General features: G+C 38.5%; 1 protein-coding gene across 1 annotated transcript in view; it reads left to right on the top strand.

Moving 5' to 3' along the window:
- Positions 1-5,917: 5,917 nt before the first annotated feature.
- Positions 5,918-24,159, top strand: part of HSPA4L (heat shock protein family A (Hsp70) member 4 like) — a 54,701-nt gene continuing 36,459 nt past the window's right edge. Inside the window, exons 1-4 of the mRNA XM_081253906.1 lie at positions 5,918-6,259; positions 17,493-17,550; positions 19,510-19,650; positions 23,185-23,307. Coding sequence (XP_081110032.1) covers positions 6,153-6,259; positions 17,493-17,550; positions 19,510-19,650; positions 23,185-23,307 — 429 coding nt within the window. The 5' untranslated portion in view covers positions 5,918-6,152. The remainder of the gene's footprint in view (positions 6,260-17,492; positions 17,551-19,509; positions 19,651-23,184; positions 23,308-24,159) is intronic.

Below are 24,159 nucleotides of genomic sequence, written 5' to 3' on the forward strand. Positions count from 1 at the left end.
CAAGGAGGATTGCCAACCATCTCAAAGCAGTGAGTAGGAAAAAGGAAAGTCATCTGTGAGAAATCATAACCCCCAGGCTTGTGTCACAACAAAGTATAGAATATATACATCTTACTATCTGTGATACAGGAACTCCAAACTGAATAAGTAAAACAGTTCTAGGACCAGTGAGACTTCCTCAGGGCTCTGACAGAAACAAATACAAAACCTCTCTGGGACACTTCTGTGACCCAGGGCACACAAAAATCCCACAGAAAAAGCAGCTTTACTGAGGATGTATTCATGGTGAAAACATAAATAATATGAGGAAACAAGCACTGTGTAGCAGAGTTGGTAGATACAATCAGAATTAGCAATTAGCACCCTAATTCTAAGAACTAAAAATGTGATAAAATACTCTAAAAAGCTATAAAGTTAGAATGTTTAAAATGATTAATAGATTTTTGTTTTTTTTTTTTTTGCGGTACACGGGCCTCTCACTGTTGTGGCCTCTCCCATTGCGGAGCACAGGCTCCGGACGTGCAGTCTCAACGGCCATGGCTCACGGCATGTGGGATCTTCCCGGACCGGGGCACGAACCCGTGTCTCCTGCATCGGCAGGTGGACTCTCAACCACTGCGCCACCAGGGAAGCCTGATAGATTTTTTTAAAGGAAGCAAGATAAAACAAATAGTACAGTATGAAAGAACAGGCAAGTTTGAAAGAACATCTAGAAATGGTAGAGTGCTTGAAATTAAAAACATGACAAAAAGAGGCTAAGAGTCATAGAAGTTAGAATAAAGAGATCCTACACATTCTAATAGGAGATCTAGAAGAAACTAAAAAGAAGGGGTGAGAGGCAGTGATCAAAGGACAGTGTCTGAGACTTCTCCAGAACCTAAAAAACCCATCCATCCTAAGGTTAATAAAAAATTCCCAGTAAATTTTTAAAAATTTTAATGCTATAAATTTGATTGAAGATGTTGGGATAGTACTTTATATTTGTGCTGTATTACACAAACATATTTCTAAAGCACTGACATACGTATTAGAAATAACCCTTGAAGTGAGGCAGATAATAAAGGTAGATAATAACTGGGGAGGTTAAATGATTTGCCCCAAATTACAAAAGTTAGTGGTAAATCTTGGACTCCCTATATCTAATTTAAAGTTCTTTTTACTAATACTATACAATTAGTATATTTTAGGATAATATAACCTGAGAGCTCACAGTTGGCCTTGTAGAATGCAGAATCCACCATCTTCATTTTACAGAAGAAGGAACTACACCCCAGAGATTCTGTGGCTTGCCCAGAGAGGCACAGGTAGTTGTTGTTCATTCCATCATTGGAATCGGGTCAGCATCTGGTTCTTGCAGTAGTCCTCTTTTCAGGAAACAGGGTCAGGTAAAGGTTGGGTACACCTGCTCTGGAATCAAATCCCTACTCAGCTCTTATTGGCTGTATAACTTTGGGAAATCATTTTTTTGGTTCATTTTTATTGGAGTATAGTTGCTTTACAGTGTTGTGTTAGTTTCTGCTGTACAGCAAAGTGAGTCTGCTATACGTATATTTTTAAAAATCCACATTAGACATATCCTAATGAAACTACAAAATATCAAAAAAAACTCATGACTTTCAAAGGAACACTATTTTTTTTTTTTTTTTTTTTGCGGTACGCGGGCCTCTCACTGTTGTGGCCTCTCCCGTTGCAGAACACAGGCTCCGGACGCGCAGGTTCAGCGGCCATGGCTCACGGGCCTAGCTGCTCCACGGCATGTGGGATCTTCCCGGACCGGGGCACAAACCCGCGTCCCCTTCCTCGGCAGGCGGACTCTCAATCACTGTGCCACCAAGGAAGCCCAGGAACACTATTTAGACTCATCAATAATAATGGATGCCAAAAGATAAGGGACAGTTACTGTCAATCAAGAATTGTCAACCAAATATTATTCAAAGTTAAGGTAAAGAAAGATTTTTAGACAGAAACAAAAAATTCACCATTCAGAGATCTTTACTGAAAGAACACCCAGAAGGAAAGAGGTATGCAAGAAGCAATGAAGTAAGCAAATTGGTAAACATATTGGTAAACCAAGATAAACACTGGCTGTAAAAGACTTTTTGGTGGGAGAAGTAATGTAACTTGGTGAATTGGGGAATAATTTAGTCTCTTTCTCAGTTTTCTTGGGAGCCTACACACATTTTGGTCTTGCATTTTTTCAGGGGCAGGCCCCAATGTAAAACTAGGTATATTACTATAGGCAGGTAAGTCTGCTTAATTCTGGAGTGCAATAATTATAAGCCGATAGACACATTTCTGTAATATCAGTAAAGCTGATTTTTTTTCTATCTCCATTGCCCACTCTTCTAGCTCAACTGTTTGAAAATTCAGGTAGAGATTCAGCTAGAAGGAAATTTATGGCTGCAAATATATGTATTAGAAAACAAGAAAGACAAAATTAATGAGCTGGGTATTAGAAAAAGAACAAAGTAAACAAATATAGAAGGAGATAATAAAGAGCAGATGAAATAGAAAACAAAGACATAATAAAAAGGCAAGAAACCCAGAAGCACTTTAAGAAACCACTAGTGATAGGAGCCAAGAAAAGAGATTCAAATAATATTAAGTATGAGAATATTGGACATATAGAAAAGATTTTTTAAATAAATGAATAATCAGCTTTATGCCAACAAACGTGAAGGCTTACATGAAATGGTCAATTTTCAATAAAAATATTAATCAATATTGATACAGGAAATAATAGAAAACAAAGACTATATCCCCTAAAGAAACTTAACCCATGGTCATAAATCTACTTGTAAGCTCCAGGCCAAGATGGTTTTCAGGCTTGTCTTACCAAAACTTTGCCAGAGAAAAGAAAAAGGGGAAACCTCCTCAACTTCTTCTATGAAGCTAGTATAATCTTGATATTAGCAAGAAGAGTAAAGAAAGGAAAATTAAACCTTATAGATACAAACATTCTAAATAAAATAATCTCAAGCTAAATCCAATATATCTAAAAACAGAACCATCATGGGTGGCCTAACAGGTTTATCCGAGGAATACAGGGATATTAGAAAATCTATTAGTATTACTCACTGCATTAACTGATTTAGGGAGAAAAAAAGATCATTTCAATAGATGATGAATAGCGTTTGTTAAGTTTCAGTATCCACTTATGAGAAAAAACTCTTAGCAAGGAAAAGAGAATAATTTTAGCTTTTTTATATCAATGCAGAAGTATTTTCTTTAACATTAAGCACAAGACAAGGATGCTCACCGCTATAGCTTATATTCACCATTGTACTGAAGAGCTTAGGCAACATAATTAAGAAAAAACAAGAAGTAGGATTAAAAATGAAGAAAAAATTTGGTTATTTCCCAGGCCATATGGTTTTATATACAGAAAATCCAAGAAACTCTACAAATATTAGAATTTATGAGAATACAGCAGGATTGATGGATACATTGATCAATATACATAAATCAATGTAATTCCTATGTTGTAGCAGCAGCTGGGCGTACCTACCATGTATTGGCCTTTTCGGTTCCAGGCATTGTGGCTATGCTCACATTATTTAATAATAAAAACAGCCTCATAGGTGTATTTGTTGTCTTCATTTTAACAGGTTTTGAACCTGGGACTTGGATAGTTAAGTAACTTGCCGAAGGTCCTACCGCTAGTAACTTACGTGAGGCTGGGACTACAGCCCAAGTCTGTGTGACCCCAAACCTAGCCAGGAGGTACTCTCATTTCCTCCCAGTAAATGTAGAGAATGCAATGATAATAATCCCTTGCTCCTGACCCCAACTCTTTCTTTTTACTCTGATATTTTGTGGGGGGGGGGGTTTGTTTTTTGTTTTTTGTTTTTTGTTTTTTGTGGTACACGGGCCTCTCACCGCTGTGGCCTCTCCCGTTGCGGAGCACAGGCTCCGGACGCGCAGGCTCAGCGGCCATGGCTCACGGGCCCAGCTGCTCCGCGGCATGTGGGATCCTCCTGGACCAGGGCACGAACCCTGTCCCCTGCATCGGCAGGTGGACTCTCAAACACTGCGCCACCAGGGAAGCCCTTTGTGTTTTTTTAATAGGAAAATTATTCTCACACCCTCAAGTTGTACACACAACATGGAGAAATAAATGGTCCTAGGAGAATTTAAGGATATTCTGGACTAAATCCAGACGGTGGCAGGCCTAAAAGGATGGTGGCCACAGGGGCAACTGAGGAGAGCGGGGAGAAGCCGGGAGCCACCCAGCAGCACTGGGGCCCGGGGTCTGTTTGGAGCAGCGGCACCCAGTCCCCGCGCTGCTCACGCACTGCCTGCTGGGAGGTGAGGCCGCGACACCCGCCGCTTCGGAGAGGGCAGAGGATGGAGTCGACGGGTGTCACCATTTTCTCCGGTGTGCTTGTGAGACGGAAGAGCGGTGTGATTCTTTAACGTAGAAAGACCAGAGCCAAAACATTACATTGCGGTTTCCACAGTACCGCCCTTGAAAATGGATTTCACGTTCCTCATAGCAACAGCAGCAGGAGCTATAGCCACCCTTGCTGCTGCGGCTGTTGCAGCATTGATAGTGGTAAGAAGTCTAAGTTCTTTTAGAAAGTGGACAAATAAGGACAATGAGCGTACGAAAAAACCTCGTAAAAAAGTCTCTTTCATGAGACCAACCAATGGGAAACAGGAAAGACATGAGGAATCGGGCGAGAAGCAACAGGAATCACAAGGAATTGGACGAGAATGAACAAGAAACCCGGGAAGAACTGAACGACAAGGGACAGGACCACGAAACACCGAATGACAAGGAACAGGAAACCCAGGAAGAAGGGAACAAGAAGGGAGAAGAAACTCACAAAGAAACGAATGAGAAGCAACAGGACAGCCAAACTTCGTAATGTAAAGTACATCTTGGTTAAACTTCAGGCAGAGGACAGATGCTGATCAAATGAAGAAAGCAGACAGCTGGGGCAGCGGAGGCTCCTTTTCTGCGGACCAAAGGGCAGAGGCTGGAGGCCATGCACAGGCTTGCTTGGTGTCACGGCGACACACAGACGTAAGGTTGCTTTCCTGTAAAACTGGTTTTCAGAGGTAAGGGTTAGTGGAGGAGACTATGAGGGAAGTTACGCGAAGGGAAAGTTGTCAGTGTGTTGTTTCTTGACATAAGTTTTTTTTTGGTACTTCAAGCCCTGGTGAGGCGGAAAAATAAGTCCCGTTGGCTTTCACACGAGACACTGTCACTTGTGAGGAGAAAAGGACTCTTCCCCCCACCCCACCCCCCCGCCCGGGATCGGCGGCGCCCCGTAGGGCGAGGCGAGGCCGCTGCCGGCCGCACAATGGGAGCCACCTCACAGGGGCGGGCGCGGCGCGGCAGGACTGCGGACGCGCCGGCCGGCGGCACGTGGGCGCCTCGGGGCGGCGAGGCCGGCGGGGGTTGGGGGGAGCCAAGGTTGCGGGCGGGCCCTCGGGGCGGAAAGAGCGAGGAGGTGGTTGCCGGGTCATCAACCGCCAGGCTGCGCGCCCGACTCCGGGCAGGCCTGGGCAGCGTCCTGCCCCTGCGACCGGCCGCTCCCGGTTACCAAAACAATCGTAAGGGGTCCTTCCGAACACGTGGGCAAACCGCCGGCGGCCGCTCTCACCTAGCCCAGCCGCAGTGCGCCCCGCTGCCGCGCGGTGGCGACCGAACTAGCCAGTTCTGCTTCCCCTCCTCCTCTCCTGCCCGATCCTCCCCGCTCCCCCTTCTCCTCCCTCCCACTCCCGGCTGCCTCAGCCGCCTCCATTTTCCAGATCTTTCTCGAACCCGCAGCTCCTAGGGCAGCCGTTGCCCGAGTGCTAACGGAAGCGGCCGAAGTCGAGGCCCGGAGCAGCCTCGGGCGCGGAGGGGGAGCTGGCGCACCTCCCCAGCGACCGAACGCGCAGGCGCAGACCCAAGTAACTGCCGGTTGGAGGCGGCCGAGCCGCAGTGGAGAGAGACCTGGGTGGCGGAGGCTGTGGCGCGGGCGGCCTCCACCTCCTCCAGGGTTCCCCGACGCGCTGCCCTCGTTTTAATGCGCAGCGACTTCGGGTCATCTCTCCTTTGCTTCTCGTAGGAGTCGCAGTTCCAGGAGCAACAGCCTAGAAGAGGACGCGGTCCCCACACAGAGGCTTCAGCACCATCCCCCCGACCATTAGGCAGCGGGATGTCTGTGGTCGGCATTGACCTCGGCTTTCTCAACTGCTACATCGCGGTAGCGAGAAGTGGCGGCATCGAAACCATCGCCAATGAGTACAGCGACAGGTGTACCCCGTAAGTGCCTTGTCTGGTCATAACCCTAGGAAACGTCTCCTCCCGACCCTTAACGCTTGTCCCGCCCGCTGGTTTCTTCTGATGCGCGGAATTCTGAGATGACAGGTGCAGTGCATCAACTGCGATCTCTAGGGACCGCGGGTTGGCGCGCCCAGGTGGGAGTCGGCGTACTCGCTTCGCACAGCTGCTTTTCCTTCAAGGACAAGGGACTTAACTCGGATAGCTGGCCCATCTCTCCTTTGTGTACCCACGCCCCCTCTCCACCCCCCCACCCCCCCACGCCGCCCACCACGCCTCTGTCCGCCGGCAGCCCTGCTTTAGTTTTCGGGAAAGGGATTGGAGTGGGACCACCACGATGTCCGGAACACTGGAGAAAGATCTTTGGTTACCCCTAGTGGGGCTTGTGTGGGATTATTGGCCGCAGGCGGGCCTCCCCGCTCGCTCAGTAGAAAAACTGTTTATTCTTTCTGCCCTTCCTCCTTTCCCCATCTGTCAGCGTGACAGCTTTCCCTCAAAAAAGTAGGAAATGAAAGCTTAGACTGCAAATATCAGAAGATGAGTTGCAAGTTTATCTGACCCAGAAAACCTTTTTTGTTTGTTTTTAAAGAAGAGTTTGTTTTTAAAGAAGAGATTGAGATATTCAGGTTTTTACCTCAGTGTCCTTGAGAATTCGAGGTAATCGGATCGGTTTCCAGGGGCGTAGGTTAATGATACATTAATAGGGAGAGAATCAGGGATGGGAGTCGTTGGCCTCAAGTATTGGTGATGTTCATCCATTAAAGGAAAGTGGGGGAGTTAGAACCTACCAAAAGTATATTTCTACAGAATGAACCGTTGGAGAGTCAGAGGCCGCTGCCCTGTATAAGCATGACTGTGAAGTGATTCCATTACGAACACTTAACGAAACACTTAGGAGGAGTGGCATTATGTCATGGAAACATGTTTCCATACGTTCCATTGTTTCTCTGATCTGGGAAGTTAGCAAAGAATAGAATTAAGTAAGACAGGGTACGAAAAACTAGCTTCTTATTGTAGACTCCTGTTACCGGTAATTTTATGAGGAAACCAACTGTCCATATCTTATTTCCTATGGAGAGGCAACTGAACATGTTAATTTGACCCTTCTGAATGGTCCAAAATACAATACTTTAAATATAAGACTAATCTTGTCAGTGTTAAGCTAAGCCTTTAAATAATTATATTACTACACTTTTATGAGCAATTTAAATTATGTCAAGGAGATGTTGACGATAGCTTACTTGAATCAGTTTGTGCTTTGGTTTCTTTCCAAGAATATTCTATAAGGTTTTATACCATGTTTTTCTAGATTATATGCATTACATTTCTTTCACTGAAATTTTGGATCTTTGTATTCTCAAGTGTGAGCATAGGTCAGTTAATTTTCATAGTTAGAAATTTTCATACTGTTAGAACTCTTGTTTTTACATCTTTTTCTGGCTTTTATGCACAATGAGAAGGTGAAGTAGTAACTGTGAACTATTTATGACTTCATCTCTACAACGTTTTGTTTTAAGCCACAGCAGATATGGGCTTCTGCCAGAAAAGGACTATGAAATTCCACTCTCCTCTTTCAGCAGAGTAAAGGTTAATGGGGGCAGTCTTTGGCTTCAGGGACTTAGCCTATGGAGAAAAAGTGAGAGGTAGGATGGACGTTCCCCTTTTAAAGCCTTATCCTAAAAGATCATAAACCAGAATTGTAAAACAGATACTGCATTTCCAGGCTCAGAAATCTTAGTAGTGGGTCCATGACTCTTTAAATTTAAAGAGCCTGGCCAAACTTTCAAAGAGAGTTATTTAGAAATTAGGCTGCTTATTTAAGTCTTCTAGAAGTCTCTCTGTTAATATTCTTAAGCACATTGGCAAATTCTGTGTGGCTGAGATTTAATGATCTTTCTGATTGTGAGTAAGAGAGTCACTTCTAATATCTAGATTTAATGAGCCTAATCCAAAGTAGAAAGTTCTAAAGGTGGAAGGACTATTCCTAGCTTGTATCAGCAACTCTTCCCTTCTTTCTGTGGCTGTGTATTGTCATTTATCTCAGGAATATATCTTTTATTGTTACTGAACTAATACTTCACTGTAATCCAGTGTTCTTATACTGTATATTTGCTTTGCAGGGCTTACATTTTTGAGTGAAAACATAGCCCTTTCTGATCCCTAGACATTTATTTGTTAAATGCCTGTCTTGCAAAAAGCATAACTATTAGAGGACCTGTAACTTTTCTAATACACCACAGTGTTTAATAATACACATAAAGTAGCTTTTCAAAAAATTTTTTTTCCATATTCCAGTTGCTGACATCAAGGTAATATGACACAGGTATTTCTGAGATGCAAATACATTATAAAAAGATCCTGTGAGGACTTCCTGGGTGGTCCAGTGTTTAAGACTCCGAGCTTCCACTTCTTGGGGCACGGGTTTGATCCCTGGTCAGGGAACTAATATCCCACATGACCTGAGGTGAATAGAATAGAATAGATTAAAATAGGATAAAATATTGATAAAAAGATCCTGTGGAAAAGATGTAGGAAATGTTTGATTTAGTTGGTTTCAACATCCATACTTTTTCACATTTGTTTCATTAACATACTTGATTATGGATTCATGGGAGAATCCCACGTATAAATGAAGAACAATTTAATGAAAAAGATAATTGCTTAAGTTTGGTCTACAATTAAGGGACCAAGGGCAAGTAGTTAAACCTGTTCTTCAGATTCACCTTCTGTAAAGTTGGAAGTGCTTGTACTAGCCTCTCTTATCTCATGCATAAGTTGAAGAGGAAGAAAGAAATTAACATGCATAAATCGAATAAAATATTAACTTATTTTTTCTGAATATTTTATTTAAAATTATTATGCAAATAGTACATGTTCATTGTAGAAGTATAGGCATGTTAAAAGATGAAAATAAAAATTATAATTTTTCATCCAGAAATAAAGCTTCCAGATGGTTTTCTCTGTGTGTATTTCAAGGGTAGATTATATTTTATATTCTATTTGGTGTCCTCTTTATATATAAAATATATTTCTATACTATTAGTTTTAGTGTCTGTATAATAATTTCCTTAATTTAAGGCATCCCTTATTGGATATTCAGGTTGTTTATATTTTCTTTTTATAAGCAGTGCTGTGATAACTATCTTTATAACTAAATTTTTTTTTTTTTTTTTTTTTTTCTTTTTGCGGTATGCAGGCCTCTCACTGTTGTGGCCTCTCCCGTTGCGGAGCACAGGCTCCGGATGCGCAGGCCCAGCGGCCATGGCTCACGGGCCCAGCCGCTCCGCGGCATATGGGATCCTCCCAGACCGGGGCACGAACCCGTATCCCCTGCATCGGCAGGCGGACTCTCAACCACTGCGCCACCAGGGAGGCCCTATAACTAAATTTTTGACCCTTAATTCCTTCAAATAAGTTCCTAGAAGTAGAATTACTGAGTGTGCACATTCTTAAGGCCTTAGATATGTTTGTATTGCTCAGTTAAGTATAGATGTAGGGATTGGAATTTCCATGCTAGACTCAGTTATATCAAAGTGATTAGTTTCACACATGGGAAAAGAAAACTGCAGCCAGAAATCCTCATTCAGTATCAGATTAAAGCATGTGGTCAGCTAAAACATGCTGCCTGCCTGTACTGATAATAGTGATTTCTGTGTGCTAAGCGTTGTGTTTGCGCTGTCACACATATCACACCAGTTCTATGAGTTTGATAATACTAGCTATCTTTTTCCATAAGAAGCCTTAAGCAAAGTTAAGTATCTTGGCCAAGAACTAGTAAGCAGTGAAATGGATTCAGTTTCAGGCTGCTTTGACCCCTGAACCCCAATGTCCTTACATTATCCATTGGCATATGGATGGTATCTATATATTGGGTTCATGGGGGTGTAATGGGACAAATTGTCTGGGCAGTTACTGTAGAGAGAAGGATCTTTAATATCAGTCAAGTCATCTATTTTTGGCTATTTTTTAAGAAGTATTATCTTGTTTTAAAATGTTTTAATATGCTTTTAAGTTATTTTAAGAACATGTAAAAACCTTGTTTCAATTTAGAAATTCATTAAAAAATATGTACACAAAATAAGTTAGTGTAAACCTATGGAGGAAAGTAGTGTGGAAAGACTATAAACTATTAACAATGGATATTTCTTGACAGTAGAATTATAGAGTGTGCTTTTAATACATAGTCTGTAATGTTTTGAATTTTTATGAACTTATTTTACAATAAGGAAAATGGATCTTTCAATCAAACTATTATTTCAAGACATTTTTGTTAGGTGTACGTATTTGTTTTGTCATCAACATTCTGTAGGATCCGACTTACTGTTCAATTCTCTGTTTTTCTGTCTTCATTACTTTTTCCCTATTTCTTTCCTAGTGTATGTATAATCTGAAGATATGCGAAAATATTATTTATACGCTACACCTCAAATATGTGAGATGTCCTCTTCAGTGCACAAAAGTAGAAATCACTTACCTTGGGGTATTGAAAATAAAAATTTTTGTACACAGAAAATGACAAAACTACAGACGTTAACAGTGGCTAGTTGGGTAGGAGGACTTTTTATGATAATAGCAGTTTGGAGTAGGAGAATATTTTTACAGTTTTTTAATTAAATATTCTTTGTACTATATGAAATGGTTTTGTTTGTATGTTTTACTATTAGCTTACATTAACTTTGATTTAAAATATTTTAAATACTGAAGAATTACATAAAGTAAATCTCCTTTTTCTCTTCCCAGACACCTCCTAAACTTTAGTGTGTTTCTATACATTTGCAAGTGTATGTATATAACTGGGATTTTTTTTAATGTAGAATTACATTATACATATTTTGCAATTGCTTTTTTCAAAATATACTGTGGACATCTCAGACTTGATCATATGACTCTAATTTATCTCATCTTTTTAATGGTTGTACAGCATTCCGTTTATCTATACACTACCATTAGTGTACATTTCAAAATATTTTGCTGTTGACAAACAAAAATTCAATGAACAGCTTCCCCACACCCTCCTTTTTTTAAAAAATGAAATTATGCCTAAAGGAGCGGGTGGGCAGGTATCTCACACTTTAGCATGGCCAAAGCTAGAACTATAAAATCTTTTAGTATGAATATTATGCACGAAACAAAATGAATCTCCAGTCATTGCCTTGAATTTGTGGTTGAAAAATTCTGAAAAGTTTCTAGAAGGCAAGGACTGATAGGTACAAATTACATAATATCTATTACGAGTTGAAGGTGTTTCATGTCATTGGTAGTTTTTTTATTATGTGGTCACTAAAATACAAATTAATGACCATAGCCATGTTCTAATAAAACTTTATTTGCAAAAATAAGTGGCAAGGGATAATTTGCAAACCTCTGTTCTAGGCAGTCATAATCAAGACTTAAGGGCTTCCCTGGTGGCACAGTCGTTGAGAGTCCGCCTGACGATGAAGGGGACACGGGTTCGTGCCCCGGTCCGGGAAGATCCCACATGCCACGGAGCGGCTGGGCCCGTGAGCCATGGCCGCTGAGCCTGCGCGTCCGGAGCCTATGCTCCGCAACGGGAGAGGCCACAGCAGTGAGAGGCCCGCATACTGCAAAAACAAAACAAACAAACAAAAACAAAACGAAACAAAGCAAAAAAGACTTAAAAGTACTGTGCATGGCTATTTGTCTTTGAACTGATGAATTTTAAGTAAGATAGTAAGCTTTTAAAATAATGTATCTAATCTAATAATCTAAATACTTAAACAATATGTCTCATTTAATGTATCTAATCATATTGTGTCTACCTATATAAATGTGTGATTTCTGTTAATGGGTTCAAGTTATAAACTAATTTGTGAATTACGCTTACTAGAAGCATTTGGAAACTATTAAAGGAATTTTTATTATTTTTATCTGTTAAAATGTTTTATGCATTGTCCATATTGAAAGATTTGAAAGTTTATATTATTACTAAATCATAGATGCCTAGAAGTTTTATACTTTTAAGTAGCAAGCTAAAAAGGAAATGGCAACAATCAGTCCTTTTGAGAACATTCCTCCCCCACCCCTTCTAGGGCAACTTTTTTCCATATAGTTAATTTTGAGAAATAATAACTAGATGTTTTCTTTACTGTCAAACTCTCAGATCTCTTGATTTGTTTATAGGCATTGAAACACTCTAAGAATGTTGTCTCCAACTTACTTGAACCACTAAGGAATCATTTTGTACAGAACACTATTTGGGAAATGATGCAGTGGTTCTCAGCTGGAGGAGATTTTGTCCCCTAGGGCGTATCTGACAATATCTGAAGATATTGGTTGTCACACGGGGAGGGGGAAAGGAGGAGTGCTACTGGCTTCCAGCGGGTAGAGGCCAGAGATGCTCCTGAAATCCTCTAGTGCACAAAATAGGCCCACTCTCTCAAAAAAAATTAGCCCAAAATGTCAGCAGTACCAAGTTTGAGAAACCCTGCTCTATAGACATCTTGGCAACCATATCAGCGGTTGACAATTTGATTCAGAGCCAAATTGGTCATGCAAAGAGAGGACCTTTTGATTTAAACCAATTGATTGTCCTCTCATATCATTAATTCAGCTATTGTATTTCTTAGCATCCACTCAATGATAGCCAAAGAGGCTATAAATAGTAATTATGGTTTCATGGGACTGGCAAGGGAAAGCAGAGATTTCTAAAAATAGGGCTATTTTTAAAGTGTAAATGGTTGGTAAGATCAAGAGGTTTTGAATCCTTTGCTTTATAAAGAAGCAAACAAATTTAGTGTTGCCCTCTTAGGTGAGAAGTTTCATAGTCTGTTGGCAGTATGTGTTTTCTCCAACCTAACCATGCTTGGCTTTATAAAAATAGGCTTTATAAGAGAGACAGAAAATTAATCTTAGATTTTAAGGGAAAATACAAGTACAACTTTCTTAAAGTAACATCCTGTCATTTGATTTTTATGCCCCTCCTCTACTAAAAGTGATATAGGACATTCAGAAGCTTTTCTTATTTGTTTAGAGTTTTGTGGCATTCTTTGAGAATCTAGGACTACCACTGTGGTGGCAACATCAGACTGGATATAATAGATTTAAGCTGCATTGTGAACTCTCCTTTTTTTTTTTCTTTTAGGTATAAAATGGAATTTCTAAATAGTAGTTGAAATAATATAAAAAGTATAATATAATTGAATTATGTGATACATAGTTGGATAAACTTGAATATCCTTTTCTATAAGAACTTTTATATCAACGTAATATGTGTGTATTTTCCTTGGTATTACTAAAGGTCAGGTAAAAGTGTTGAAAGAGAATAGGTATTTAACTTATTTTGATTTTTCTGAGAATCCTTGGCAGATATTTATTTAATGGCTGTGTTCTAGAATCTTTTTGAAAAAAAAATTGAAGGAAAGAATTTGAAGAACTTTAGTATGTGAGGAGAATTTTCTCTGTATTGAAACTGGGTATTTCCAAGTTATAACATTAAATTTTTAAACTTTAAAAGTTGTCTGCTTTTAACCTAAGAGAATATCTGATAATGATAACTGTTTAGCTTTCCTTGTGAAGCGATACAGGTGCAAAACATATTTCAGTGAATACAGCACTTAATAAATGATAGATAGTTGAATCAATCTTATTTGGAACTAAGTGTTCTAGCAGAAGTTAAACTCTTGAGAATCAACCTAAGAATAAGATTTTCTGTTCATTGAAATGTTGGTAGCCTCGTATTGAAAAAAGTATTCAGAAATGTATCCAAATAATGGAGTTGAGAGTAAGATGGACTATAAACAGGCTAAGAGGTGGCAAGTCCATGTTTTCTCTGATGTTTTAGGGTGGAATGCCAACCATCTGTGTTGATTGCTGTATCAGGTATGCAGATATCTACTCTGGCAAAGACTGTGTTGAATCAAGGAGTTATTTGCAAGAGAAATGAAGATGTCACCTGAACCACTGATTCTTAACTATATCCTGTTTTGGCCAGATCATAATTAAAAGTAACTTCCATTTCATTCATCTGTTCATCACATTTAACATTTTAGTCCTAAATATATACCTGCTTGGATGTCTCAAAGGTGCCTCAATCTCAACATGTCCAAAATAGAACTTGTGAAGGTCCATCCCCAAACGTGTCTCTCTTACAGTGTTTTCTGTCCCATTGCATGGCACCACTATCTACCCTCTTATGCAAACTGGAAACCTAGACATTATTCTTGACACTTGCCTCTTCCTATTATCTATTCCAGCACTGTTCAATAAAAATAAATATAATGTATGAGAGCCACATACATAATTTTAAATGTTCTAAGTAGTTACATTAAAAAGGTAAGAAACAGGCAAAGTTAATTTTTTTTTTTTTTTTTTTTTTTTTTTTTTTTGCGGTATGCGGGCCTCCCACTGCTGTGGCCTCTCCCGCCGCGGAGCACAGGCTCCGGATGTGCAGGCTCAGCGGCCATGGCCCACGGGCCCAGCCGCTCCGCGGCATATGGGATCCTCCCGGACCGGGGCACGAACCCGCATCCCCCGCATCGGCAGGCGGACTCGCAACCACTGCGCCACCAGGGAGGCCCAAAGTTAATTTTAATACACTTGATTAAATCAGTATATTCAAAATCTTATTTCAACATTTAATCAGTGTTTTAAAATTAATGAGATACTGTAACATTTCTTTTAAAATTTTAAATCTTCAAAATCCAGAGTGTATTTCACACTTAAAATAAATACATCCAATTCAGACTAACTGCGCTGGAGCTCCAGTGGCACACTTGGTTAGTGTGAGGTACTTGTACAGCCTTGTTGCATTTCATGTGCCTGATAGCCACGTGTGTCTGGTGGCTGCCGGATTGCACCGCGAAGACCTAGTTCATCACCAAGTCCTTTGAGTTTTAGCTCCTAAAATCTCTTAATTCCTTTTCCTTCTGTCTCAGCTGCTACTATACTGATAGAGATTATTGATAACTTCTAGCCCTCCTCCCATTCCTGTAGTCCAAATGATCTCCACCAAACACTCCCCTAATTGAATCCATCATCATTTACTCTTCCTTCAAATCTCATCACTTTCTCCAATAAGCCATTCCTGATCCTCTTTTAGGTCAATTCGTGTTGTTGTCTACTCTCATTGCACCATGTGTACCCGTTTTTGTACCACCTAGTTTACTTTCATTTGTGACTCTATAGCAATATAAGTTCCAAGGGAGCCAAAACGACGTCTGACTTTTTTCCCCTTATTATTATAGCTTTAGTACCCAACAGAGTGCCAGACATGTAGTAGTTACTCAGCATTCATCTGTTAAATTGACTGAATGAACTTAACTGCTTGCCCTTCCCTGAAAAATCCTGTGTCCCCAGTATAACAATATCTTGTTCAGCCCTTGAAAAGCACTGTTCTGGGATCTCTTTTTTTTTTTTTTCACTTTGTATTATATGTAAGCATGGAGTGTTCATTCTATTACTCAAAAACCTTTAATGAACTCTCATAACCTACTGAAATATATTTCAAATTTATAATATATCATTTGAGACACTGTATAATCTGGCCCTCTGATGTATCTACCAAAATGTCCTATGAAACTAGCAAAGTTGTATTCTTCCTAGTCTCCAAGTGAGCATTAACCTTAGGAGCCATCTTCCCTTTCTTTCAGTACGTACCTTGGTTATGTACCAGATATCTAGACCAGTGCTATCCAGAACTTTCTATTCTACAGTGTATGTTCTATGTATTTTCTGTTCTCTGCATATCCAGTAGCCATATATAGCTGTTAAGCACTTGGCTCTTGAACCCTTGAAATGTGACTAATGCTGAGGAACTGAATTTTTAATTTTAGTCAATTTAAATTTTACTAGCTACATGTGGCTAGTGGCTACCATATTGGATAGTGCAGATCAAGGCAATGGGACATACATTATCTGCCTACATGGCGTTCACATCCTAGTGTGGAGATAGTCAGTAAAAAAATAAATTGTATCAGATGGTGATACATTATGGAGAAGAATAAAACAGGAAACAGGAGATGTATGTATTGGGGAGGAGCAAGAATGTTATTTATATAAGATAGAGAAGGTATCTCGGATAAGCTGACATTTGAGCCAGAGACATGAAAGAAGTGAGAGCTCATGGCATGTGTTCCAGAAAGAGAGAACAGCGTGTACAAAGCCCCTGTTGCAGAAATGTGCTTGCCCTGTTCCAGAAATAGCAAGGAGACCTGTGTACCTAGATTGAAGTTACAGAGTAAAGCAGCTAAGAACCAAACGAAGGGCTTTATTGGCTGTCGCGGAGATAGGACACCATTGAAGGTTTTTAGCAGAGGAGTTTGTCTTTAAGAGGATCACTCAGGCTGTCATATTGAGAATAGACATATACTGGGAATGTCCTTTTCCACAAAACAGATACATATTAAAATGCTTTCTTTTCTTTCAAGTCTTAATTCAGAAATCACATCTTCCACCTGCTTTTCCTAAACCTTATTATCTAGAAGTGATTATTCTCTTTTTTTGCTAGTATCATTCATAATTTTATTTTATATGTTGATTTTTTTGATAGACTAAATTCTCCAAGCACAGTGATTGTAGCTAGTATACACACAATGCCTGTAAATATTTTTTGATTGAATGAATAATTACCTGTAATTACAACTGAAACCATGAAAACATTTTCTCGAATCACAACATGAAATTTTTTTTGTAAGTTTTTTTGATAAAAATGTTACTCTACACTTGTTTTTATAAACAGAATTACATTTGCAGTAATAAAAGCAACAATCATATAGTTCAAGGCATTTACCTATATTCACTCACTTAATCTTCACACAACTCTGTGAGTAGGTATTATTATCAACACTATCTTCTTGATGGGAAGCTGAGGCAAATAATGGTTAGGTAATTTCTACAAGGTTACTCAGCTGTTAATCGGCAGACCCGGGATTTAGATCCAAGGAGCCTGGCCTTACTAAATAGTTAGTTTTGTTTAGTAAGTCATAGACCAGTAGAATTTGAAAAACAATTTTGGGACCAATACAGTGTTGCCAAGTATTAGCACATTAAGAAAAATTCTAACGTTTATTCTGACCACTATTCTATTACTTAAGAAAGTTAAAAAATATGTAAAATTCTGATTTCAGTAACCTATTTTTTGAGTAATACATAATTATATTCATTCCTTTAATTCACTTTTGTATAAAGAGAAGCAGAGTAATAGCACATTAGTATAAAAATACCTTGAGAACAAACTTTTTGTTTTTTTCCTGTTTAGAGCCTGTATATCTTTGGGATCAAGAACGCGAGCCATTGGAAATGCAGCTAAGAGCCAGGTAAATTGTTCCTGTGATGTTTTGACTTACAGGCAGAGTTAACTTCATATTGGTAACTAAGCTCCCATTTTATGTACTTGAGAGTGAAAAAAGAGAATAAAGAAGATGACTGGTCCTAATATCTTTGTATCTTATTAGATATGTTTTGCTTTGGGTTGTACAATATTTCTTGAATTTTATTTTTAAAAAATCTTAGTTGTGAAGTCAGAGTATGCTACCAAATGGGGTCAGTTTTTCCTTGTATGGTCACTTTCTATGAGGGATATCCTCCTATCTAGAATACATACTTCTACAACAAGTGAATGATGTCTTTGCAAAAGAAGGTGGAAAAATGGAGAAACTAATATCCAGAGTAATCCTCTGTGGCTACTATTTTACTACTACTTTACATGGAATCTGTTTTAAGTATTTATATTTCTAGGCTTCTGAAATCCGTTTGCATAAAACATTCACTTCTAACATTCCATGCTATAGGTTCATTTTCCTTGGACTTTATTACCATGAACCAAAACCCTTAACAATTATTTCTTACATTTTAATATATACCTGAGTCTTCTTTATTACAAAATAAGTCTGTTTAATGGGGCATTTTTCCTCATGACTTTTTGTACTCAATTATTCAATTGACTCATTTATCCACGAATTTTTGCTTAAGATTTTTTTGTATCAAGATTGTCTTACAGTTAGCCTGTGTATGAATGTGTTTTTTTCTTTCTTTTCCATTTTCATATTACAAATAAACAAATGTTGTTTGTGCCAAAAGGACCCCTTCACTAAAGTTTACATCTCATATTCTGGCTGATCTTCCTCTTCTTTTTTTTTTTAATTCTCATTTTTTTGGGCTGCGTTGGGTCTTAGTTGTGGCACACAGGATCTTCGATGAGGCATGCGGGATCTTTTCGTTGCAGTGCTCGGGCTTCTCTCTAGTTGCAGCTTGCGGGCTTCTCTCTAGTTGTGGCATGCCGGCTTTCTCTCTCTAGTTGTGGCGCATGGGCTCTCTGGCTCCAGAGCGTCTGGGCTCTGTAGTTTGTGGCACATGGGCTCTCTCGTTGAGGCGCGCAAGTTCAACAGTTGTGGTGTGTAGGCTTAGTTGCCCCGCGGTATGTGGGATCTTAGTTTCCTGACCAGGGATCGAACTGGTGTCCCCTGCATTGGAAGGCGGATTCTTTAACCACTGGACCACCAGGGAAATCCCCTGGCTGATGTTCTAAGTGTATCGTAGACCTCAGACTCTCTGAAGAAAGCAAACTATGAGTTACTTCTCCAAAAAAGCTAAAGAGATCAACATGGTAATTCAACATCCCAGTAGTTTTCATCTCATAATTGAAGATCAAGATCTACTTGGCTTTAAAGATCACTAAGAGGGCAACAACTGGATCTCAATAATATTCTATAGTTTGAACTACATGTTCTAGTTAAAGAAAAAAATTACTTTGCCAAAATACAAGCTATTTACAAATTAAGACACTTTAACTTAGCATCATGTTACATGGAAGGAGTTTTAATTTACTAGCCTAGGAGCAGTTTTCAGCAGTGGAAGCAACATAGTAACACAAAGAATAAGATATTGAGAGTAAAAGAAAAACATGGCAATAAAAAACATAATTTAAATAAAAACACAAATGAAAGTGGAAAGAAAGAAATCAAAGATACTTATTTATTAGCCCAAAAGTGTTGAAGAAAGCCAGAAATGAGTTGTAGATAGATTTTCATTGTATTATTTGAAAAGTTTTAAAGTTTTTGTTCTTTTTTGAATCTAACATTCCTAAGGTAGGAGCAGAGTTGGAGGGGCAATAGTGTAATTTTTCTATCAATTAGAAACCAGAAGAATGAATGATAGTGTGTGATTCTGAACTTGGATATATAGGATAAGGAGACTCGGTGATTCTCAAGTATTAGCATAGTGTTTATTTTGCATTAATTAAGTAATTGATAAATAGAAGTGTTTACTGCCAACAGATAGTCACGAATGTAAGAAATACAGTTCATGGTTTCAAAAAGCTTCATGGGCGATCATTTGATGATCCTGTTGTGCAAACTGAAAGGATCAGGCTTCCCTATGAGCTGCAGAAGATGTCTAATGGAAGTGCAGGAGTTAAGGTAAGCTTATATTCCCAGAATGCAAACATATATTCAAATTAAAGAAACCAAATATGATAATATTGCCTGTTTTTAAATACTTAAAAAATTTTTAATTTAACTCCTTTCCTCTGGATGCAGTACCTATATACCAAAAATACAGAGAGTTTTTGTAATATGCTTTAGTGAATGCAAAAAAAAAATCTGATTTAGAATAATAATCTTTTTAATCCAAATACTTTTATTGTCAAGAAAAAAGGATTATTATTTGGAGAACTTTTAGAGGTGAACCACTTTTAAGAAATAAAGGCAGAAATATATGTGATTTAGAAAAATAGACCCCAAAAGTATGTTAATTTCTATAATGAGCTTTCTCTAATTTAGAAGAATCTTGTAACATATTATAGAAGTATTAAAGCAAACTCTTCTTCCAAGTAAGAGATGGATTCTGGATTTTTACTTTACATCCTGAGACAGAAAGTTATAGATTGGTTAACAAAAACTAACAGAATACCCCAAACCACAGAGTTATTACATGGCTCAGCAATTCTACTCTTAGGTATATACACAAGAGAATTGAACCATATGTGCACACAAAAATTTGTACACTAATGTTCATAATAGCATTATTTATAAAGGCCAGAAAGTGGAAACAACCCAAGCATCCATCAGCTGATGAGTGGATAAACAAGATGTGGTATAGCTATTCAATGGAATATATTATTTGGCCATAAAAAGGAGTGAAGTACTGATATGTGCTACAACATGGATGAACCTTGAAAACATGCTAACTGGAAATAAGGCAGATATAAAAGGCCACATATTGTATGATTCCATTTTTATGGCTATCCAGAATCAGGCAAATCAATAGACATGGAAAACAGATGTGTGGTTTCTCGGAGTTAAGGGTAAGGGGGAATGGGTGAATCTACTACTACTACTGCTAATGGGTCACTCTTTTTAGGGTGATGAAAATGTACTACAGTTAATGGTAATCAGTGTAGAGCTTTGAATAGACTAAAAACCACTGAATTATGTACTTCAGAAGGATAAACTTTATGTGATATGAATTATATCTCAAAGTTAAAAATTTTAATAGCTGATTTTAAACTTGATATATATTTCCATGTTTAGAAGAGGGTTCTGACTACAGGATGGATGATGAGTTATAGTAAGGAGACATGAAACTTACAGTAGTTCAAAAAAGACACCATGAGAGATTAAAGACAAGTTGAAAAATGGTGAAATTTGTGGATCAGGAGGTGAAATTTGTGGATCAGGAGTTGCTGACTAGGAAGCTGGATGGGTCATGAGAGCAGTAAATGAGATAAAGAATAATATTCACATGTCCTTTAGATATGATAACTTCTGGTTAATGACTTTGTGGAGCAGTTTTATTCTAAACTACTTAAATTCTTTTGCTTTTATTCTTTCAAAAGAAAATTAAAAGTTATGCTTTGTGAGTAGTTTGATAGAAACAAAATAATTTTTACAGAAAGCCAAAACCTAATTTTTTTTGACATATAACATTGTATTAATTCAGGTATACAACATAATGATTCAATATATGTATACATTCAAAATGATCACAGTAAGTCTAGTTAACATCCATCACTGCACAATTTTTTTCCCTTGTGATGAGAACTTTTACCATCTACTCCATAACTTTCTCTATCTTTTTTTGCCCTCTAGTTTTGGTGGCCATGTCTTATGAAAGAATGCATTAGAAGTAAAGTCTTCTCTTGTTGCAGAGCACGGGCTCGAGGCATGCGGGCTTCAGTAGTTGTGGCATGCAGCCTCAGTAGTTGTGGCACACGGGCTTAGTTGCTCCGCAGCATGTGGGATCTTCCCGGACCAGGGCTCGAACCCGTGTCCCCTGCATTGGCAGGCAGATTCTTAACCACTATGCCACCAAAGTAGTCTGAAGTAAAGTTTTTTAACACCTTGTATATCTTTTTTTTTTTTTTTGGCCAGGCCGTGCAGCTTGCAGGATCTTAGTTCCCCGTTCAGGGATTGAACCAAGGCCCACAGCAGTGAAAGCGCCAAGTCCTAACTACCGGACCACTAGGCCAAAACCTAATTTTTAAGTGATACAATTTTTATACAGTCATAGTGAGTGCATGTAAGCTAGTTGAAGAGGCTTTGAAAACTTTAATCAGTCCTGTGTCAAACTAAGTTCCTTCATCTTTTGAAGACTGAAGATCTTTAGCATTCAACTTCTCAAGCATTTTATCCACTTATTTTTTCTGAAATTTGTTTGAATAAACTTTGATGTTTATTTCATCTAACTTTTATATTATTATTATTATTTTATTTATTTATTTATTTTTTGCGGAACGCGGGCCTCTCACTGTTGTGGGCTCTCCTGTTGCGGAGCACAGGCTCCGGACGCACAGGCTCAGTGGCCATGGCTCACGGGCCCAGCCACTGCGTGGCATGTGGGATCATCCCGGACCGGGGCACGAACCTGCGTCCCCTGCATCAGCAGGCAGACTCTCAACCACTGCACCACCAGGGAAGCCCTATATTATTTTTAAAAATACTGTATTGTTGTGCCTCCTATAATCAGACTAAGACACATGGGTACTTGATTCATTTTCCCTTGTTTCAGCGTGCTTGATTTCTTCCCATGTTTAAAGACAGTAATTTCATGTAATGCTTGGTTTTGAACTTACTTGTAAATTGATTTGGAAACAAATGGCTATCAATTTGAAGTCTGTTTCAAAGTAAATTTTATATACTTATTTATACATACTTGTACACTTATATACAAACATGCACTGTGGTGCTTGAGAAGTTCTTTAAAGCTCTTCCAAAGTTTAGTGTATTCACTCCATTGGAGTACAAAGGTAAAAGACATGGCCTTTTCTTCTGTAAATTAAATGTAGTTATTGTATGGGTTCTAAGGTAACTTTGTATTGCTTATAAATATTGTGGTTGTCATTATGAAAGGGTTTGATTACTTGAATAAAGCAGTGTATTCCTTGGTCAAGAAGCACTGTAAAGTTTCATTTTAGGTGCTTAAATTCAACCTAGTCTTAAACCTGTGTATGAGATGAAGTGGTTATTTTAAAAAATAATTTTAAAATTCCATGTATACATCTATATACAGTAATATATATTAAATTTCTTTTTTTTTAAATAAGGAATTTTTTCTTTTGGCTGTGTTCTCATTTCCTTTTCACAAAACTATTACTAAAGTTTTCATTTTAAACCCAAGAAGAGTTCTAACTTCCAAAAGAAAGATTATTTGATCTTTTTCCCCTTATTTGTTTATAAGAGTAGTGAATGATAAAACTTGCTTTTCTGGGAGATGGGGATCTGGAGCATGTAAAGACACTCTAATAGATAATTTATTTGGTTGTAATACTATGTGTAAGGCACTGGAACTTCAGAGATGAGGCGATGATACTAGAGCAATCCTTTTGGTATATAACTTCATTGAGCAAGGACTTAGCCTTTTTCACTGTTGTGTATCGGTCATGTATAAGGTAGGTACTCATAAAATACTAGATGAATAAATGACTCGATAAATATCTCCACTTTTGGCTTTAGGTGCGATACCTAGAAGAAGAGAGACCTTTTGCAATCGAGCAAGTTACTGGAATGCTGTTGGCTAAGCTTAAAGAGACTTCAGAAAATGCTTTGAAGAAACCAGTGGCTGACTGTGTGATTTCAGTAAGTTTTACCTCAGTAATGAACACTCTTGAATCATATTTTCCAGTGTATTAATGTTGTATTGAAATATTTTTCTTCCCTTTTCTTTATTCCTTCTGCCCTTATCCAGTAAATAACCTAAATCCATTTTTACTTTTATGTTAAAAAATTATTTTATTTGATAAAGTTCAGGATTGAGTTTCCCATAAAGTTAACTGTGATAATCAGTGAATCTTAAAATAAAAACTAATGTATGTGATTAGTTGGTGACTGCTGTACCTGCCACTTATCCCTAAGAATCTTTCCAGGTAGCACTTAACGTCCCACCTCTAGGAACGGACCTTATTAACATTTATGTCAAAGGTTGAAAGTGCCCAGTTGGGAATTTGAGATTCTGTATATTCTGTATCAGAAATAAAAGATCCTTCTTTTAAAATGATAAATTAGATGTATTTAATGTGTATACTTCCAGAAGTTTTGACATACGCATACACCCGTGATACCATCATCATCACAATCAGTATAATAAACACATTTATCACCCCTCAAAATCCACTTGAGCCTTTAAGATCAAGATTGTTTGTATATAAGATGAACAATATGACGCTTTGATATACATAGTGAAATGATCACTACAGTCAAGCATATTAATGTATCCATCCCCTGTGGTTACTTTTTTTGTGTTTGTGTGGTGAGAATACCTGAGATCTACTTTCTTAGCACATTTCCAGTATATAATACTGTATTGTTAAGTGTAGTCACCATGCTGTACATTAGATTTCTAGAACTTATTCATTCTACATATCTGAAATTTTGTACCCTTTGGCCACTGTCTCCCCATTTTCCCCACTCCCTGCCCCTGTTAACCACCAT

The sequence above is a fragment of the Mesoplodon bidens genome (assembly GCF_964165515.1).
Source record: "Mesoplodon bidens genome assembly, chromosome: 1".
Taxonomy (NCBI): Eukaryota; Metazoa; Chordata; class Mammalia; order Artiodactyla; family Ziphiidae; genus Mesoplodon; species Mesoplodon bidens.